The sequence below is a fragment of the Euleptes europaea genome, chromosome 16 (genome assembly GCF_029931775.1).
Source record: "Euleptes europaea isolate rEulEur1 chromosome 16, rEulEur1.hap1, whole genome shotgun sequence".
NCBI lineage: Eukaryota > Metazoa > Chordata > Lepidosauria > Squamata > Sphaerodactylidae > Euleptes > Euleptes europaea.
This window is the reverse complement of record NC_079327.1, coordinates 21,407,120-21,428,035: the sequence shown is the minus strand read 5'-3', so window position 1 is coordinate 21,428,035 and position 20,916 is coordinate 21,407,120. Positions and strand designations below refer to the sequence as shown.

Below are 20,916 nucleotides of genomic sequence, written 5' to 3'. Positions count from 1 at the left end.
AACTAACTGTTATCCACTTTGAGTCCCTTATGTAGGGTTGCCACGTCCGCCTTCACCACCAGCGGGAGGTTTTTGGGGCAGAGCCTGAGGAGGGCAGGGACTTCAATGCCATAGAGTCCAATTGCCAAAACAGCCATTTTCTCCAGGTGAACTGATTTCTATCTGCTGGAGATCGGCTGGAATAGCGGGAGATCTCCAGCTAGTGCCTGGAGGTTGGCAACCCTACCCTTATGGGAGAGAGGCAGTATAAAAGTTCTCCAAATAAGGAAATCTAAATGGAGCAAAATCCAACATAAATTATTTTGAAGATAAAAGTGTGTTTTTAATGCTCTGTTGTATCCTTAGTTCATTAACTTCTATAGAGCTGTTCTAAAATGGGTGAAATCTAATGTGTATGTTTGAAAAACCAAACCATTCTCCCAAATGTAGTTCCAATAATCCCCAACATTCATTTAATGCATTTTTTTCTGCCTCCCTAGTTTGTAGGGGGGCCCCCCCCCGCATTGTATGCAATGAATGTGGCTTGCAATCAGCTCTTCTGTGAGCAACAGCTGCTGTATTGTGTTTAGAGTGCAGGTAGATGCAAATGCACAGTTTAGTGCCTTGACTGTGGTTATGTGCAGAGTCATGGGTGTATAGCTTAGTCTAGCTGGAGCAAGGCCAAAGAAAGTAATGTTCCTTCTAGACCTTACCTTTCATTTGAACCCTATAAAGTTTCCATTAGTCTGACTTCCCTCTCCTAACAATTCATTTAACCATTGATTTCTCCAGGGTTCTGTGTCCTTTGTTCTGCTCATGTAGCTGACTGATATACCCTTGCAGTTACACAGCCCATTTTCACTTGGAGCTTGGGCACTATAGAAAAGTCAAGTCCCTATGTCCCTTCTCCCCAGTTCATTATGGGTTGGAGGAGGGTTCTCCAAGCATAGTTAGAAGTTGCCTAGGGCTGAGGGATAGAAAACCCTAAGGGATAGAAAAAGAGCTAAGCTACTTTATTATCATCACACAGATAACCCTTTGATTTTAACTAACGCAGATAGATTTTTTTAAAAAAATGTGCATGTCTCATCTGAAAGGTATTCTTGCCAAAACCAGTTGAATATGCCCATTTCTTTCTGTTTAATATAACTTGTTATTTCAGTGTGGCTTCCATAACAGTGATGTAACTCCTAATACAAGAATGCCTGCTCAGTGTATTTCTTTGTGTGTGTAGAAAGAAAGAGAGAGAGAGAAAGATGGGGGGGAGGGGTAAGGGAGACAAGAAGGGAAACCTAGCTATTGTGGCCAGTATTGCAGTATCCTTTATTCCGTTGCAGAACAACAAAGTCCGACGTTTTGCCTTCGAGCTCAAGATGCAAGACAAGAGTAGTTATCTTCTGGCAGCAGACAGTGAGACAGAAATGGAAGAATGGATAACAACTCTAAACAAAATTCTCCAACTAAATTTTGAAGCTGCAATGCAAGAAAAAAGAAACGGAGACCCTCATGAGGGTAAACACAAGTTATTTTTTTCCTTACTGATATGGTCAAAGCAATTAACTAAATTGGAGGTTTTGTGGCTGCTACTCACACCATCACTGTATTCAGGCATCCTTTGGTGACTGAGCCATTACATTGCTCATCTGTCCACAAGAGAGCTGTTCTGGTACCTGGTATTCAGAGTTAGAACTGTTATCTAAACTTTTTTTTTGCTATAAATGCTAATAACAACCGTCTATGAATTAATTGGTATTGCCCTCTTTTAAAAGATCACTCTCTAGCTCTTTCATTAGGTTTTATTAAATGGATATTTTGTCTTCTGAACAGACAGCCTTGGAATATTCTCAAGCTTGTTTGATGACCAATCTGCCACAAGCAGATCTTCAAGCTGCTAGCTGTTATGATCTCTGCCCCTCTCCTTTAAATCACCCTTCTTGGTCACTATTATGTCAGTGCCTTTTTCCAGTGTACTGTGTATCCTTTGGCACAATATGTCATTCATTCACTTGTTTCCAGCAATCAAAATAGCCCTCTTTCCTGACCCCACCATAACAGCAAAAACTTTTTCATCCTTCCATCTTCTCCAGGAGATAAGGTTGACAGCATGAAGACCCTGCACACTCCACATATTAAACAGGAGCTCTCTTTGTACATCTGCCATGTAAACAATTCCATAATGATCAGGATCTCACCCTTTGCTATAGTGAGCTAAAGAAAGGTGTAAACATTTCCTTTCAGATACTTTCGTGGTGGATAGTGTCTACTGCAGTGATCGCTAACATAATGCCCACCAATGTGTTTTCTGGCTCCTGCTTGCTTCTTTCTCAAAACAAAGAGCCAGTCCTAGCTCTCTTCTGCCTCACTGGAATAGGAGGTACTTCAGAAGAGTCCTTGAGGCATCACCTGTTGCGTCTGCATGGAGTACACATTCAGAAATGGCTGCTTTCATCATTGGAGCACGTTTGGCTTGCAACATCCACAATATTTGTGATTGACTCCAGATCCCATGGCAGCCATTTTGTGTTGGTGCCCCCTTAATAGTTTCAGTATTCCAAAAGTGCTCATAGGTTCAACAAGATTGGGGACTCTTCGTCTACTTTTGTGTTGTGTTATCAGTTGACAAAACTATTGCATCCTCCTTGGGATCACTCTACCTGAACTGTGTCTGCAGTCTTCTTCAAAAAAAATTTCCTTCAACATCTGTGATGAATATGTAATGGATATTACCTGGGCAATAGCCTCTACCTTCATCTTGCGTTATCTTCTTCACCCCGAGGACGAAAGGATGCTATTTTTGGCCAACCTGTACTTTTGCCATGTTCTATTATGAGGTGACACTAGCACTGACCTCGTGGCGAGCTGGTTTGCTAATATTCCAACTCTAAAATTCTCCGGAGTTGTACCAGCACAGAGCCTGTGTGACTGCGCAGATCACCACTGAGAGAGCATCAGTTACAAGCAAGCAACCTGACTCATGGTGGTTGCTATTTGGATGCAGTCCATTGTGAAATGGCTACAGCTGAAGCATACCAAGCAAGACTACATTCCTCCCATTTGAAAATATTTGAAAATATGGGGTACTGATTATTATGTACGCATGGGCGAGACACGAGACCGGAGATGGAGTTCCAGCAGCTACTGCTTTCTAAGCGAACAGGAACAATCACTGAAGAACTGTGCCCCCAACCCCGGCTTATATGCCAACCCAGCCACTCGGGGCCACACCCCCTCAGTCCGTGATTGGGCGGCTGTAATTCAAAAGAACCAATAGAACGTGCGGGTGCAGGAGCCTGGAGAAATCGAAGCTCGCTTCGCTTGCAGCGTCCCGCTGCATACATAACACTGATTACTATACTATTATTTGTAGCAATGATCTGTTTAACAAATAACCAAAATCGCTAGATTTTTAAAAAAATCTGTAAACTCCCTAAAGTTACCAGCAGTTTATCGTAGTTTCATTTTTTTTAATTTCCAGATGATGAGCAAAGCAAGATGGACAGCTTCTCATCCAGTTTAGATGGTTATCTTCCTGAAATTGCCAAGGTACTTTTGTGCTTTTTCCTTTGAATGCGGATGAAAAATGAAATTATGAGAACTAATCCTAATGGAAATTTTTTTACATTGGCATGGCTCCATTTTTTTTTTCTAATAGCTTTTTTCCCCAGCACAGTGACATTTATGCTAGTGTGTAATCAGATCTTGTCACATTTTAGTATAGAGAAAAAAATTGTGATACACTTGTTAATATTAAGCAGTCCTAAAAACTGGTGGATTTTGGAGGCGTTCATGTACGTTCCTCTTTTTTATTTCATTACAAAACATATTGCTGATGGAGACTATGTGCTATTTTTGTACTGGGTCAAATATGAAAGATAATTTATTACGAAACCCCTATCATATAGATGTTTTCATACTAATCAGGCTTTCTTCCCCAACCATCACATAATCCTGTTTTTAGAAGAGACCTCTTCAAACCACTTTTAGTGGGAGAGGTCCATTGACTTAGGTTAGATGAAGAAATTAATTTGTGCTTTAAATATTTGCATCCTTATACAACTTACGTTGAAGAATATATTGGGGTGGCCAGAAAACCTGTTTTAACTGAAATGATCTATGAAACTCAAACTATAAAGCAAGTAGTAGCAGATCTCTCATTTCTAGTGCCAGATTTCTGCCTCAGTAACTACCGACTGTGGATGCCTTCATTGTTTTGCTTCATATTATACAGAATTTAATATGCAGTGTTGCCTTATCTGAAACGGAATAGTTCTCATGCTCTGTGCGTTAAGACAAAGTAGAGCTTTTAAGGTATAATAACGAGCATGCCTAAGATTAAGAAGCCAGGGCTTTGAGCTTACTCAAATAATAAAAATAAAAGGCACTTATCTAAAAGTACTTGGTCATCCCTGGCACAAAGTGTGAAGATCAGAGTTAAGAAACACATTTGCTCATGACATGTCTTTATGGAATTCTGTTTTTCCGAAGTTCTTGCCAAAACAAAACATTTCTCTTTCATCTGGGACTGTCAGTTTAATATTTCCTTTAATGAGCCCACCTGCCCAATGGTTGCCTGTGCCCCCTTCACCTCTCTGGCTCTCTCAGGGGGCGATCGTTTTCAGAAAGAGAAGGAGAGAGAGAACAAGGCTTTTTCTAGCTGCAGCCAGAACAGATTTATACTGTTGCTGTTAGCTTGTTTGGTCTTGAGTGTCTGGTTTTATTCTTTTTATTGTGTAAGCTGCCTCATGAGTGTATTAATCTGAAGGTGCAATGTATTGTTATCCTTTCTTCGTGTACACTCTTCAGGGGTATGTAGTGATGCATGGGTTTTTTCTGGATGTACGTACAGTATGTATATGGCTTTGAGGAGGTTAACGGGAAGGAGTACCCTTGATCTTCTAAGGGAGAAGGCAGCCTTAAAAGGCTTTTGAGGGCTAAGCTCCCCCCAAAGTTTTCTTATGGCTGGGAGAGTGGGGAGCCATAGACTGTAGGATAGTGGAAAGCAACATGCCTAATCTGCTCTCTCTCTCTTTTTCTCGGCTCAGAGGGACAAAGGGCATCGTCAAGATGGGTGTTTCCTTTTCCTCTTAGCTCGGGAGGCAGGATTAAATATTTAAATTTCTCCTGGACTCTGAGGGTAAACGCCCCCCATAGCCAGTTCTATTTCCTGCCTTGATCGGGAGAGCAGCCTTTCGCAGCTCTCAGCTACATAGGAATAGAAAACCTCGAGCCTTACTTCCTGTTCTTCTCTAACCTACATTTACTTGTCTCTCTTCATACCTATTCTTATCTACTACTACTACTATTCTTCTATTCTGTCCTATATTAGGAATAGAGGGGTAGTTTAATTAAAAAGGGTTCCTTCCCGCCAAAACAAAATGGCAATCGGCAGGATGACAATTATATTGCCTCAGCAATATTTGGATCCTAATATTTGGACCCTAGCCTACTAACGGCTGTGCTTTATCCATCACATGCCTAATCTGCTGTCTGTCTCTTTTTCTCTTTTATGGCATTTTCCTCCTTGGTTTGCTGCCTGGCTCTTCTGGGGGATTTCAGTTCACTTGGTCTGTTGTGCTGGATTCTTGGCCCAGCATTGCTAAGTTATCTAGTGCAAGGTTATTTCAATAAAGGTTTAGCCTGCTCTCGTCCCACCGATGAGTTAACCCCTTCGTCTTCCTCCTTCTGCTGAAGACAAATGTGGGCACATGTGGAGAACTTTGTAGTTCTTGCATATCATATAGAGAAATGCATGGCTAATTTCTGTAATGTGAGGTGGGCAACGTTTATTCCTTTATTCCACTCTTTATGCTCGTGGACCAACAGGTCATGAGCAAAACAAATTCAGTACATCCCATAATACATAAATAACCGAAGGAGTGGCCAACCTAGAGTTGGCATAATGGCATGAGCAGGTCTGTATAATCTTCATGACCTGTCAGGTCATTTTGTTAAAAGTATGGAAGTGAAGGTACATTTTTAAAAACCCTAAAATTCCTTAATATGAATAACTGTAAAATGTTTTTAAATTTTGCTTTTGAAATGTACAGATCCACACTTAGATTTGTGGACAGTCCCTGGGATTTGGCTTCTCCTTGAAGGTTTTAAGGAGTTGCTTATTATATCTGATCTGGTGCCATGAATGCTCTTCCTTTTCCCTTGAGCTTTAGGAGCTAGTTTAGCTTATCTTTTTATTTTTCTGAGTATGTGCTTTCTACCCTGTCTTACGAGGCCATGTCGCTATTTACAGGAAGCATTACTTCTATTTTCTCCAGAAAATACCTGAGGGTTTCAGAACACTATTTCAATCCTTGCTATTTTCTTTTTATTTTCTGTGCCTTTATCCTGTGCAGAATCAAACTTGCCTAGTACAAATTGGCAACTCACCTGGGAGGGGATTACCTCAACTCACCTGGGATGAGAAACCCAGCCCTATCTCTCTGCTCCCACTGTCTTTCTGGGCCCTCAATGCTACTGGTTTCACCCAGGCCAAGGTTGTGCAGCTAGGCAACTCCATAGTGTTGAATGAGTTCTCTTGAGATTTCAGTCGACATTCTCAGTTTAGGGGACTTAACCATCACTGCCTCTGGTCACTCAGCAAATCCACAGCTTGTAGTTCGAGGTTGGTTTTTTTGTGTGTTGGGTGTGCATGTTTTGACAAAAGGGGGCGGAGCTGTGCCTGCAAATAAGATTCCCTAGTGGGCAGGAAGTGGTGACCCTGCCCAGTGTACACGTTGGTTCTGTGTGGGAGGGTGCAGATGCATGATTCCCCTGCTTATGGTGGCTGAGGGACTAGGGAAGATTGGGAAAGCTTGGATTGGATGGGGAGTGGGAGCACATTCTCTCTCTTTCTGTCCTCACCATCTGTATCTGACCCATTGTGCAGTTTTTTTCCTACCAGATTCTAGGGCTATGTTCAGAATTAGATATATTGATACTAAGCATCACATGTGCTTTCAATCTTTTTTTTAAAGTTATGCTCAGCTTCAACCTTTCCAGCAGTAATTTGCTGCTACTTATAGGAAGGGTTGTCAGGTCCCTCTTCGCAACCGGTGGGAGGTTTTGGGGCCGAGCCTGAGGAGGGCAGGGTTTGGGGAGGGGAGGGCCTTCAATGCTATAGAGTCCAATTGCCAAAGAGGCCATTTTCTCCAGGTGAACTGATCTCTATCAGCTGGAGATCAGTTGTAATAGCAGGAGATCTCCAGCTAGTACTTGGAGGTTGGCAACCCTACTTATAGGACTGCTTCCTTCTTTTTTAAGAGGAACTTGGGTGCTGAACTTTACAAGAGTTCATAGTATCATCCCGGTTTCAGGTGGTGCCCGAACCAAAATACTTCTAAACAGGATGTGTGTTGGTGGGGCAAGTTATATTTTAGTACAAAAATAACGAATCTGCCAGTGTTACAAAAATAGGCCCTATTCTTAGAGAACCATTCTGAGCTGAACTGCATGCTGTCACTGGCAAATGAGAAGTATGCCTTGTTATACTAACAATCTGTTCTCAGCCGTTTTGTACTTCCTTTTCACCTCCCACGACCACTCATTAAATTTGCCTTCTTATACAAGGATTTTTTCCCCTTCATCTTTCTCCCTGTTCTGATGACTCCTTGTCGCCTTGTGTGTGTTAACCCGTGACTCAGTGGTAGAGCCTCTGCTTGGCATGCAGAAGGCCCCAGGTTCAATCCCCGGCATCTCCAGTTAAAAGGACTAGGCGAGTAGGTGATGTGAAAGACCCCTGCCGGAGACCCTGGAGAGCCGCTGCCGGTCTGAGTAGATAATACTGACTTGCATGAACCAAGGGTCTGGGTTCAGTAGAAGGCAGCTTCATGTGTTCAAACTCTGCTGCCTTTACACTTTCATCATGTCACAGTATGAACAAAGGTGTGCTGTTTAAAAGATAATACTGAATAGAAAAGCTGTTTTGGTTTTGGTTGGGGGGGTTTGCCATCAAGTCACAACTGACTTATGGCAGCCTTGTAGGGTTTTCTAGGCAAGAGACGTTGAAAGGTGGTTTTCCATAGACTGCTTTCACATAAGTACCCTGGTATTTCTTGGAGGTCTCTCATCTAAATACTAGCCAGGGTCAGGGCTGAGAGTGTGTGACTGGCCCAAGGTCACCCAGCAAGCTTCCATGGTGCTAGTGGGGAATTTGAACCTGGGTTTCCCAGGTCCAAGTCTGACACCTTACCCACTACAGCATACTGGCTCTCCCAGAAGAGTTTACAGCTAACAATGTAGGATATGCTTGAGTACTGAAATACAATACAATTAATCTAGATGGCTGAGTGGTACATACGTAGAAGTTTGTATGTTAACTTCTGAATCAATCCTCTTGCTCTCTTTGCTGAAATATATTTTAATGGTAATACATGTTTGAGCATGTGTGTTCCATAATAAATAGTTTTGGTTTAAAGAAAACAGTTAAGAGCATCTTACTAACCTTTCACATCTGTTTCCCATGAACCAGGAAATTGTGTAGAAAATGACCTGTCCTTAAACTGGGATTTCACAGTAAGTTTGAGTAAAGCAGATAGTGCATTTAGAGGTACAGTTTAAAGCAGTGCTCTGATTGGTGGCAGAAAAAAGGGAGTAGAAAGTAAAGGATAGCCTAGAGTCAGTGAAGTGATGCTTGCCCTTTTCATCGCACAACTTAATGGTTAAAAGACTTCCTTTCAGAGTTGGCAGTAAAATATTAATCTCCAAGTATTCTCTCTTTATTTTGCAGGCTTCCAGAGATTCAGAAACTAAATTCAAAAGTGAAAGCAGGGTAAAACTCTTTGCACTGGATCCAGATGCACAGGTTAGATGACTGAAAAGAAAACTATTGGGTTTTTTAAGCGCCCCCCCCCCATTGTAAAGTGATAATTTGCTCTCTTTTTTCCCCCTTTCAAAGAAACTGGACTTCTCTGGTATTGAGCCAGAAGTAAAACCGTTTGAAGAGAAGTGCGGAAAGAAAATTCTGGTGAAGTGCAATGATTTGTCTTTCAATCTACAAAGCTGTGTAGCTGAAAATGAAGAGGGACCAACAACAAACGTAAATACGGTTTTACTTAGTAAAAAAGAATCCTTGGATAGGAATGTATAGCGTAGGAATGGCTCTTCTTTTGTGCATAACATCGCAGCAGGCTACCCTCTTAGTTCCTTGCTTTCCAAAGTTTACAAAAGTATGCATCAAACAGCACTCTGCATTGTTATGGCCATATTTAATGTGAGTTTTTAATGTGCAGGTAGAGCCATTTTTCATCACACTGTCACTATTTGACATTAAACACAACCGGAAGATTTCATCAGACTTCCATGTGGATTTAAATCATAGCACAGTGCGGCACATGATATCTAATGCCTCACATCAGTTGTTTAATGGCAGCGGTGATTGCCTACATCGGATTCAAGACATTATTCCAGAGGTTATGCTACAATATCCAAAACAGGTAAGCTTGAAGAAGCTAGTGTGTTATACTTTTAGTGCAAAGTAAAGAACTGTATTTTCAGTTCACTATCATTAAAACCGAACCATTTCTTTTAAGGGAGTATTCTCCGTGACGTGTCCGCATCCTGATATATTTCTGGTAGCCAGAATAGAAAAGGTCCTCCAGGGGAGCATTACGCATTGTGCTGAACCATATATGAAGAGTTCTGATTCTTCAAAGGTATGGCGTTTTCCTTACGGTTGAGAGAAATGAGGCCTGTAGTTGAACTTAACTTTTTGGAATTCTAGTTCTAATATGATAATTCTGCTGAGCATTGTAATACTCGAGACAAACTAGGTACATATATCCAAGGCACAAGTCTATGTCTCATACCTGAACATTCCCAAAGCCATGTTCTAATGTAGGGGAGGAAATACAATGTGATATCTCCCACCAGATCTAAGTCATGATCTGGAAGCTTAGAAATGTGCTGTGTGCTCCCCCTCGCTTCCAAATAAACATGAATTTTATCCTGCATTTCCATTTTCCCTCTGACCACAGATTGGTTTTGCGTTACAACAGGCAAACTGTGACTGTCAACTTGCTTCTGAACTGTGTTTTTAAAATTACAGTTCAATTTGAGCTTACAAACTGTCATTTGAAAGCAAGACACTAATCACAGTTTTCCAATTTGTGCACATTATTATTTTGGGGAAGAACCAGAAAGTATGCAGCCATGTGTGCTGTAGGAGGAAGGAAGGGGTAAGAAATGCATAAGGTTGCAGCCTGTCCCCAAGCTCCAAACCATTTTTTCATTTAAGACCATGAACCCAGCAATGAATGCAGTAGAAAGAGACAAGGGAACAAAAATTGGTGTGAACAGTCAGGACGTTTATTTATCAGTTTTATCAATGTTTATCTCACCTTCCTCCCCCCTTTCTTCACGAACTTCATGAACCACACATGGTTCTCCTCCCAATTTTCTTCATGACAACCCTGTGAGAGGTAGGCTAGGCAGACAGAGTGACTGTCCCAAGGTCAGCCAGTGAGTTGGGTTCAGCCAAAATCTAGTCCAGCGCTCCAAATGCTACACCACACTACCATCCCTTCTCAAGGATGAAGTCCAGTTCAGCATATTACTTTTTTTCAAAGGAGCCATGAAAAAATTGCAAAATAGATGGCCATGTGGAATTTGAAGTTATGCCTCTCAAACATGGCTCTACTGGTGATGGTACAAATTTAAAATAGAACACTGGTTTTCACTTTATTGGATTAAGATCAGGAAAACCATATTAGACCTTTTTGGGTCAAGGCAATGGGGCTGACCTATGGTGATATTTTTGGTATCAATACCACCATCCACCATTCCTAAAATTCTGGCAAGAATTGTAAATCTTCATGATATCATTGTCAAACAAAAAAAAATTAACCACGCTAGGAGGTAGAGGAAAAAGGAGAAACAACTTAACTGCGTAATAAGAAAATGCTGAAGTATAAGAAAGAATGCTAAAGTATATGTGTCTCTGTGTATCTGATTTGGGCCTCAAATGGTTGCATATTGGGTTAGAGTCGGTATTTACTTCTTCAGAAATGTAATTTACACTGGGGACTTCCAGTTATTTCTGTGTTCATTTATAGGTTGCTCAGAAGGTTCTGAAAAATGCTAAGCAGGCATGCCAACGACTAGGACAATACAGAATGCCATTCGCCTGGGCAGCCAGGTAATGGATAAAGCTCATCTTATAATTCTTCAAAGTGGATTTATTTAAGAGGGTTTGTTTTGGTCTCACCTCAGTTTAATATTTGTCACAGTTTTTATTCTGTGCAGGTAATGATGATAAGGCTAAATTCATAATATAGTAAGTCTGGGTTGCAGAATTTGGAAAAGAATAGATACTGGAAAAATACATTGCATAAATGGTAGACCAAAAGCTTTTGGCTTTTTTGGTGACTTGTGTGTGTTTCACTCCATTGACAGGGACAAAGCTTGTTAAATGGGCTTCAGGAATGCAACCTTTGTGTTTATTGTTGCATCGTGAAACGTTTGTAATGAGGTTCTTAAGTAAGAATTTATCTTTCAGGTCACTGTTTAAGGATGCATCTGGAACGCTGGACAAAAATGCACGATTTTCAGCACTTTACAAACAAGACAGTAATAAACTCTCAAATGAAGACATGCTTAAACTGTTGGCGGATTTCAGAAAGTGAGTATCGTGTTCCTTACCTTCCCACAGATCAAATTTATTAAGTACACAGAATAGAAATTGTTTACTGCCATATGAACACATTTTGTCTCTAAACTGAGACCTCACTTATCTGTTACATGGAGCAGCGCATTATTTATTTGCTTCATTTACACCCCCATTCTCCACAGAGGGGATCAAAGCAGCTTATGTTATTCTCCTTTCCTCCTTTTATCCTCACAACAACCCTGTGGGGTAGGTTGCCTTAGACAGGCCTGGCCCCAAGGAGTCCTCACTCAAAGGCCAAAATAGACCTGGAAACAGCTCTGCCCCCTCCCCCTGCCTTTTAGTGACAGAACCAAGCCTTGGAATGCTGTGGTTGCCTAGCAACAGCCAGTGAGGGCATCTGTTGCTTAAAGCTACAGGCACTCCTTTTATCATTTTTGGATTTTTTTTCAAAACTCTATTTTTTTTTTTAGATTTCACATTTTTCTGCAAATTTGGGGCATTTGTAGAAAGAGCTGTCTTGCCTATTCACAGCTCCAGTCACCAGATTTAAGTAGCCAAAGATTTGGCCAAACTCACTATTAGAATATAAGATGATTTTTTTTAAACAACTGCAAATCAAATATTTATGTCACTCTGTCCCCCACTAAAGGACTGTTGCCAAGATGAGGCTGTAACAGTCACTCTCCCTGTTAAAATAAAAAGGCCAATTTCCCCATGTCTCTACCCCATCCAGCACTTCATATGCTTACTGCTGGAGAAAGTCTTGATTGGCCTGGTAGCTTCCTCTTGATGCTGAAATAGGACTGCATCAGGGCTACTTTGCAGACTTCCCTCCTGTCCTGCTGGTCAGGCAGACTCAGCCAAAGATCTTCTGGCCTCTTCCTAGGCTATCTACACGCTTTCTCCTGCCTTTTCCTTGATGGCCAATTCTCCTTGCCTTCTGCGCCTCTCTCACCTAGCTCTTAGAAGGCCTTGACTGGTGACCTTCTTCCTGAAGATCTTTTGTCTCCCCTGCCTCTCCCTTAGCTGCTGTCAACTGCCATTTCTCTGCCCTTCCACAACATCCACTCAATTAGCTGCTGACGCTTGGTAAAACTTTGTTCGTATTGGCTTTCAAATCCAGACTTTAGGATTCCCCCTCAACCTCCCTCCTAATTGAAATCCTATTCCTGGCTTGAAAGTTCTCCTTTAGTGTGTGTTTAACTTCCCCTTAGCAACAGTCACCTACATCACCAACTGAGAATGCATTGTAACACTTTGAAACTTTCCTGCTATCCCATTACAGAATGTCTACATATAAACAAAACAACAATAACATATATTCTAACATTATTACAAACAGTATTCCTTTGTGAATAACTCATTTCTTCACAGTCTTATATTCTATCACTTAAAAAGGTAAAGGTCCCCTGTTCAAGCACCAGGTCATTCCTGACCCATGGGGGGACGTCACATCCCGACGTTTACTAGGCAGACTGTGTTTACAGGGTGGTTTGCCAGTGCCTTCCCCAGTCATCTTCCCTTTACCCCCAGCAAGCTGGGTACTCATTTTACCTACCTCGGAAGGATGGAAGGCTGAGTCAACCTTGAGCCGGCTACCTGAAACCAACTTCCGTTGGGATCGAACTCAGGTCATGAGCAGAGCTTGGACTGCAGTACTGCAGCTTACCACTCTGCAGCACGGGGCTCCTATTTTATCACTTACACATTAAAAATATACAGGTATTCTCAGATATTTCAAATGTTAAGTGATAAGTAGTTAAGGCCTAATTAAATGAATGTGCTGTGGGAATGTGTGTGTGAAACCTATGTGCTGAGTTATATATGAACACATGAAGCTGCCTTATACGGAATCAGACCCTTGGTCCATTAAAGACAGTATTGTCTACTCAGACCGGCGGCGACTCTCCAGGGTCTCAGGCAGGGGTCTTTCACATCACCTACCTGCCTAGTCCCTTTAACTGGAGATGCTGAGGATTGAACCTGGGACCTTCTGCATGCAGATGCTCTACCACTGAGCCACAGCCCCTGGGACCTTCTGCAAGCCAAGCAGATGCTCTACCACTAAGCCACAGCCCCTCTGAGTCACAGAAGAGACATTTCTAAAAAACCTGGATGGCAGCCATGAACTGTGTTAAAATCAGGTTATGAATTGAAGCACTTCCTATTCTATAAGATATGTGAAAGTCAGTATAGTGTAGTGGTTAGAGCACTGGCCTAGGAGACCCAGGTTTGCATCCCCACTCTTCCAGTGGAAGCTTGCTGGGTGATCTTAAGTTGGTCCCACACTCTCAGTCTAACCCACCTTACAGAGTTGTTAGGAACAAAATTGAAGAGGGGAGAATGTTGTAAGTTGCTTTGGGTCCCGATTAGGAATTACAGTGGGTATAAATATCATATATAAATAAATGAACCTTATGCTGGTAACCTTGTGTATGGGAGCGATAATCTTTTTACAAATGAGCATGTTGTGGGTAAGGTGGTTACAACTGGAAGCTATGGTCAGTGCAGGCACTCTGGAGTATAGCCTAACTTCTACAGACCTAGTCAGTGTTGATTAAGAGAAAAGGGTGCTGACAGTGCATTCCTAAGGAGAGTTACTCCAGTCTAAGCCCATTCATTTCAATGGGCTTAGACTGGAGTAACCCTCCTTAGGAATGCACTGTAAATGTACTTGTACATGTCAATTGGACAGATGAATGAGTATGCACTTCAGGGTGTACAATATAGTCTATTGACTACAGCGCTAATCTGTCTCACTGAAAAGGGTTGGATTACATTATTTGTAATCCTTGCCAAACCCGTTCTACTGTTTTTCTTACTTGGTTTTTACTTTATTATCTGCCTCTAATTTCCATTGAGTCAAATGTGTCTTTTTCCTCCCCATAGACCTGAAAAGATGGCCAAGTTACCAGTTATTTTAGGAAACCTAGACATAACAATTGATAATGTTTCCCCAGACATTCCAAGTAAGTATTGAAAAGTATTACTAAATAGCTGGAAAGCTTTTCCTCTTCAATTTTTTTATTGATTTTTAATATATTTTCAGATTATGTTAACTCATCATACATTCCCATGAAACAATTTGAAAACAATACCAAGACAGTAGTAACGTTTGAAGTAGAAGAGTTTCTTCCCTGTATACCAAAACATACTCAGCCTTTCACCATCTACAACAATCACCTTTATGTTTATCCAAAGCACTTGAAATATGACAGTCAAAAGTCATTTGCAAAGGTGAGCTCACATTCAGATTCAAATGACTGACTGAATCTGAATTGAATAGTCTTGTTTTTTATTGAGAATTTTGGTTATACGCCTAACACTACTTTTGAAACCTTTTATCTTTGTCTATGTTCCCCTTTTAGGCAAGAAATATTGCTGTATGCATAGAATTTAAGGATTCAGATGAAGAAGATTCCCTTCCTTTAAAGGTTTGTTGATCAGGCCTCTTTGAACATTTGTTAAATGTTTAAATTGCATATCGCTGTATATCTGGATTTCTATAAAAGATCCTGAATCCATGAACTGTCAGGTTATAAAGTAGGCCAGTCAGTCAACTTCATGTTGTCGAACTCTTTTTCATGCCAGGTAAGGAGAATGAAGTGCAGCAAGCAGAAACAAACTTCTGTGGATAACCTCAGAAGAATTTCAGAGTGAATATTGCAAGTTAGAGGGAGTGAATGGAAGTGAGATCCCCAGGACCTGATCAGTTTCATTTTTGTGAAAACTTTGTAACCTGATTTGAATACCGGCACCCGTGCCACTTACACCGCCCAGGATGGCACGGACGCTGGCAGGGGGGTGTATAAGCCATCCTCCAGGCGCTGCCATGGCAGCGCCACCCAGGAACGCCAGCACAGCCCCACATCAGCCTCTAGGTGGCGCACCTCCATGCACCGTCTTCCCAGGGGGTTGCCAGGGGTGTTCCCGCGCTGGTCCAGGGGAGGAGCCGCTGTTAGGTGGCCTCCTAAGCCCTTTTGGACCAGGAACACCTCCTTTGCCCTTACTTGTACTTATTCCACCTTTTGAGGTGGCGTAGCCCCGTGGAACCCTCTGGAGCAGTTCCAGGAGGCTTGCAAGTAAGGGCAAGGTTTCGGCTTTTGGGGGTGGGGGCTTCCTTTGGAGGCAGCGCAGCCCAACAGCACAGCCCTCCCCCTCAGGAATGGGCTGTAACTGTTAATATGGCAGGTCACTTACATTATCAGACATCAAGTATGACCAAACATAGATAGGCAGGCACACACTTCCTCTGCCACTGACTGCTTGTTAAGGTTCCAAAAAGAATCTCTGCTTAGGTCTTACGGCTGCGGGAATTTTGTATCTGCTCCTGGTGAATGCCAAAATAATATTATGAAGTTAGACAACTTTTACTCTTTTTTTGTGTTCTTTGATAGTGTATCTATGGAAGCCCAGGTGGACCAATATTGACGAGACAAGCATTTGCTACTGTTTTGCATCACCACCAGAACCCAGAGTTTTATGACGAGGTAACTAGTTTTTTTTTACCCATGTATTTTAATTGTATTCCAAAAGTGATGCTGGGATTGACGCTGGAATCAGATCTTCATGCCCTGGGCAGACCAGTTATTCTCTGCCTCTGTTCTCATCTCTAACAATTGAGTAATAATATCAGTCTGTTTTGTAGCATTGTTTGTAAACATCACTGCAGTGACACTTGTGGAAACATTCAGGGCAAGTGCTGCATAAAATGTATGTTTTAAATAAAGACAGTATTGCAGGTGATTCATCCAGGTGCCAGAGACCATAGTACAGTTTTTATGAACTCTGCCACCTCAGGTATACACGTGGAAGTTCCTTATATGTACAAAACTTGTAGTTAGAGGATTTTTTTTTTAGTACATCATGCTGTATATTTGGATTGTTTTTACATGTTCAAGTGCATAATTTAATTAGAACTTTAGCCTCTGTAATTTTAGGATATTATCAAGCATTCTAATTGTACCCACATTTAGTATTTGCTCGGATATTAATTAGTTATGCACTTTAATAATCTTGCCGTATTTAACCATTTTAACCATTTAACCATTTTTAATAGCAAATCTATTTTGTATTTGTTTTTATCCTACGCTATTTAACTATGCAAATTTGTTTTATTTGATGGTCTATGACTTAAAATAATTTATTGATTGAATTAGAACTCAAAGGCCAGTACTTACTTGTTGAATGTAATATTGTAAACAAGTTGCAGGCTTGTGAAGAATCGGGGGATTCATACTCCCTTCCCCATCATAAAATAGTGTAAGATTCCCAGAAATCCAGGTGAGCGGGGAACTACTTGTGTAGTCTTACAGCTCAGCAGTCAAGACTGTTTGAGTCTGTGTGAGCAGAAAGGTGTTCATTGAGATCTGAACATGAGTAAAACAATGCAGGAAGTAGGTATTTTGCTTGTCTCTCCTAGTGCTGTGTGTCTCCTTTGCTGCTGATAGAGTTCTGGGTGGGGTCTGTGTCTGTTGAATTGGGAACAGAAGAAGCACTTTTCTTTTTCTGTGATCCTAATGAACCACCTCCACCAGGACTCCCTTTATATCTGTGAGGTAGTCAGGGTTCTCCTCCTCGATACTGTATGCTTCTATGTGCTTGAGCTGGCCAGTTTTACCTCCCTGCTCTCTTATCCTTTCTTCTCCCCGTAACTTTCTGAAGCTCAAGTGCTCTCAGCATTCCAGGGCTCTTGAAGGGAAATAAGTGTGGTTAGTGCTGGTCAGCAATATTAGTTTCTGTATTTTTAATTTGCAAAATTAAAACATTTTCCTGCATACCTGGCGATTTCCCTGAGTGTGCAAAATCTCCTACATTGTCTGTGGACAGCCTCATTTCACCAGCTTTCTGATGGGTGTGGAACTATCAACTTAAGTATTGGCTGTGATCAAAACTGAAATCATGCAAGGAAGTCCCAATTTTTAATATTCTTTTCCACTCCAATTTACACTTTGCAGTATTAATCTTAATTCATTGGAGCAGGAGCACCTCTTTACATTAAAAGCATACTGAACTGCTTTAATGGAGGAAGCACTCAGCAAATGCATCTGTTAGTGTTCAGATTTGCTTCCTCCATTGAGGAAAATAGAACAGTCCACATGCGTTTAGGACATACATTTAAACAATGGGTGCAATCCACTTCCCAACATATTTAACAGAACCTGATCGCACCCGCATCTAGTATAGCATTCAACTACTCCAGTAGAAAGGTACTTTTCTAAAGCCAAACTAATTTTGTTTTCTCCTTAGGTAAAAATAGAGTTGCCCACACAGCTGCATGAAAAGCACCATTTGTTGTTTACCTTCTACCATGTCAGCTGCGATAATTCAAGTAAAGGAACTACCAAGAAGAAAGACACTGTGGAAACACAAGGCACGGCCGAATATCTTTTAGCGTGTTCTGTTTGTTTCAATACATGTCCAAGTCAGACTTATCTTTATAAGCTTCTGAGAAATCACAGCACTAATTTGGCATTTTTCTGATGTTTGATTCCTCATACAACTAAGTAACAGCTGGGTCCTAAACCGTAGTTGCTGCCCCCAGTGGGATTTGCTTTCTATGAAATATGCTACCTGTTCAGCTCTTTCGAAGATAAATTACAGTCTTGCTCTTTTAGAATTTAATATTATATGCTTTGTTTTGCTGAGTAATAGGTTTTTAAAAAAACTCTTGTATTTTTATTTTGTTGTTGTATAAACTTAAAATAAACAACAATAGGTTAAACATCATACAGTTGAGATATGTTTCAATACTCAGTTCCAATATATGTTCCAATATTATACATCAGTACTTTTTGAGTAATAGGTTTTTAAATGTAATACTTCTTCTAAAATATTAACATCAAAACTCCACTAAGGCTGATCAGGTCAGCTTGTGTTAAGATGTGACATAGACTTGAAATGTGTGCATTGAAAATGAAATGTGTGCATTTGCATATATCTTTTTTGTAGTTGGGTATTCTTGGCTTCAGCTGTTGAAAGATGGAAGAGTAGTGACGAATGATCAACATATTCCAGTATCTGCTAATCTTTCATCTGGATATCTCAACAATCAAGAACCTGGCATGGGCAAAGTAAAAGCACTTGCTTTTTTTAAAATGTAGTTTGTAATTTACTAGGGCAGGATTGCAAAGGTAACTGTAAGAAAGCTCAAGATAGTAAAAACAAGCATTTATTTCCCTTTGTGTACAGAATGTATGAGATGTTATCAAACTGTGCTGTTAAGTTTGTGTAACCCCCAGATTGACAAAGGCCATTTAGTGACTTGTTTTTCATTAATGGTGAAATGTTTTCTCTGGGCAGAAATAAAAAATACAATAATTTATTTTGCAAGATCTTTTGCTCCTTGCAACATGGAATAGGCATACTTTCGTTATGTATTCTTAAGGCGTTATTGAAAAAAATTTCATTAGAGTTATTAGATTTTTTTGCATAGCTAATATTAGCATGAAATGGCAAACTGGAATTTTCATAATGTTTAACTCAAGCATTTTGGCACATGCTGTGGGGTTGTTGTCAAGAGTTGTGTAACAACACTAATCTTGGCGAAAAAAATCAAGAATTTCTGTTTAGTATCTCGCTCAGTTTTCCACTGAGTTACAAGCCAAATAATCATTTATAATTTTATTGATAACTTTTCAAATAGCATTTCTTTTTTGAATGGCTGTGAATGTTTTGTCCTTTGTCTGAATTAGTGGTGCTTAATGTTATGAAGTCTTGACCTGGAATAGCTTCAGGCTAGCCTGATCTCATCAGTTATCAAAAGCTAAGCAGGGTCGGCCCTGGCAAGTATTTGGATGGGAGACCGCCGAGGAATGCCAGGATCGTGACGCAGAGGCAGGCAATGGGAAACCATCTCTGAACATCTCTCGTCTTGAAAACCCTACTGGGTTGCCATGACTTGATGGCAAAAAAAATATGTTACGAAGCAGCCCAAAATGCTGACATTTCACTCAGGAATGAAATTCTGTTTTGTCTTTAGTGTATCATACAATATGTATAGCAACTTAATGTTCTTTTTTCCTGTTAATTAGCATTCTGGCCCTGAAATTAAATGGGTGGATGGAGGCAAACCACTGTTAAAGGTTTCAACTCATCTGGTTTCTACAATATATACACAGGTAGATTACTTCCATATTTATTCGTATAGAATCACAGAATCATAGAGTTGGAAGGGACCATTATCATTATAACTGCATCATCATATAACTGCATCAAAATGATTGGTATACTTTTTGTAGGTTTAAAAATCTTTTACAAATAAAAATCTGCCGTGCTTGCTAAAAACTTGTATAAATATGCCCCCTTTGGGTAAAAGTGTGGATTGCGGGCAATGTAGCATGTTCAGAATCTACCAGGAAACTGCATAGGATTTGCCAATGTCTGGTGGCAGTCGAGGATTTACTAAATTGTCTGTTAGAAATACTGGAAACACTCCATACTTGCCCCAGTATGTCAACCTCATTCCTTAAAAAGGAGCTGTTAGCAGGTAATGGAAGGGAAGGAACAGAATAATGGAATGTTCATTCTGCAGGTCCTGATTTTCATTATAGTAGCTTCTGTTAGGACTCAGTGAGTAGGAAACATGAGAGTCAAAAAGAAAAATCAGAAACAATTGTCCATTGCTAGGTGCCTAATTTTTATTTTTGTTTTAGTGATGGACCACAATAAGACCAGTAAAAGTAAAAAAGGGAAAAAAATTCAGATCATGTGTTAAATGTCTTTACTTGTGTTTCCATTTCTTTTGTTAGGACCAGCACTTAAACAATTTCTTCCATTACTGTCAAAAAACGGAGTCTGGAGCTCAGGCCCTAGGAACTGACCTTGTGAAATACCTTAAGGTACAAAACTGCAGTGAATAGTGTTGAAATGTGGCGGGAGCAGTTCAGCAGCAATTTGGCTACCTACTGTTAATTAAAATGTCTTGTGGTCAACTGTGTTTATACTCGACTTGATTGACTTAAATCATATCCAGAAGACTAAGTTAGCCTGGGGATGTGGAATGTTATAGTGGCGCAGAGTGGTAAGCTGCAGTCAAAAGCTCTGCTCACAACCTGAGTTCGATCCCGACGGAAGTCGGTTTCAGGTAGCCGGCTCAAGGTTGACTCAGCCTTCCATCCCTCCAAGGTCGGTAAAATGAGTACCCAGCTTGCTGGGGGTAAAGAGTAGACGACTGGGGTAGGCAATGGCAAACCACCCTGTAAACATAGTCTGCCTAGTAAAGGTCAGGATGTGACATCACCCCATGGGTTAGTAATGACCCGGTGCTTGCACAGGGGACTACCTTTACCTTTTTAAGAACATAAGAAAGGCCATGCTGGATCAGACCAAGGTCCATC

General features: G+C 40.8%; 1 protein-coding gene across 3 annotated transcripts in view; it reads left to right on the top strand.

The window, feature by feature from the left end:
- DOCK9 (dedicator of cytokinesis 9) overlaps positions 1-20,916 on the top strand; it is a 130,027-nt gene that overhangs the window by 49,683 nt on the left and 59,428 nt on the right. For all 3 annotated transcript variants that reach the window (XM_056862183.1, XM_056862181.1, XM_056862182.1), the window contains exons 8-23: positions 1,317-1,491; positions 3,455-3,522; positions 8,702-8,776; positions 8,870-9,010; positions 9,204-9,407; positions 9,504-9,626; positions 11,025-11,107; positions 11,468-11,590; positions 14,468-14,547; positions 14,628-14,815; positions 14,947-15,012; positions 15,976-16,068; positions 17,828-17,951; positions 18,530-18,651; positions 19,612-19,698; positions 20,329-20,418. In XM_056862183.1, coding sequence (XP_056718161.1) covers positions 1,317-1,491; positions 3,455-3,522; positions 8,702-8,776; positions 8,870-9,010; positions 9,204-9,407; positions 9,504-9,626; positions 11,025-11,107; positions 11,468-11,590; positions 14,468-14,547; positions 14,628-14,815; positions 14,947-15,012; positions 15,976-16,068; positions 17,828-17,951; positions 18,530-18,651; positions 19,612-19,698; positions 20,329-20,418 — 1,842 coding nt within the window. The remainder of the gene's footprint in view (positions 1-1,316; positions 1,492-3,454; positions 3,523-8,701; positions 8,777-8,869; positions 9,011-9,203; positions 9,408-9,503; positions 9,627-11,024; positions 11,108-11,467; positions 11,591-14,467; positions 14,548-14,627; positions 14,816-14,946; positions 15,013-15,975; positions 16,069-17,827; positions 17,952-18,529; positions 18,652-19,611; positions 19,699-20,328; positions 20,419-20,916) is intronic.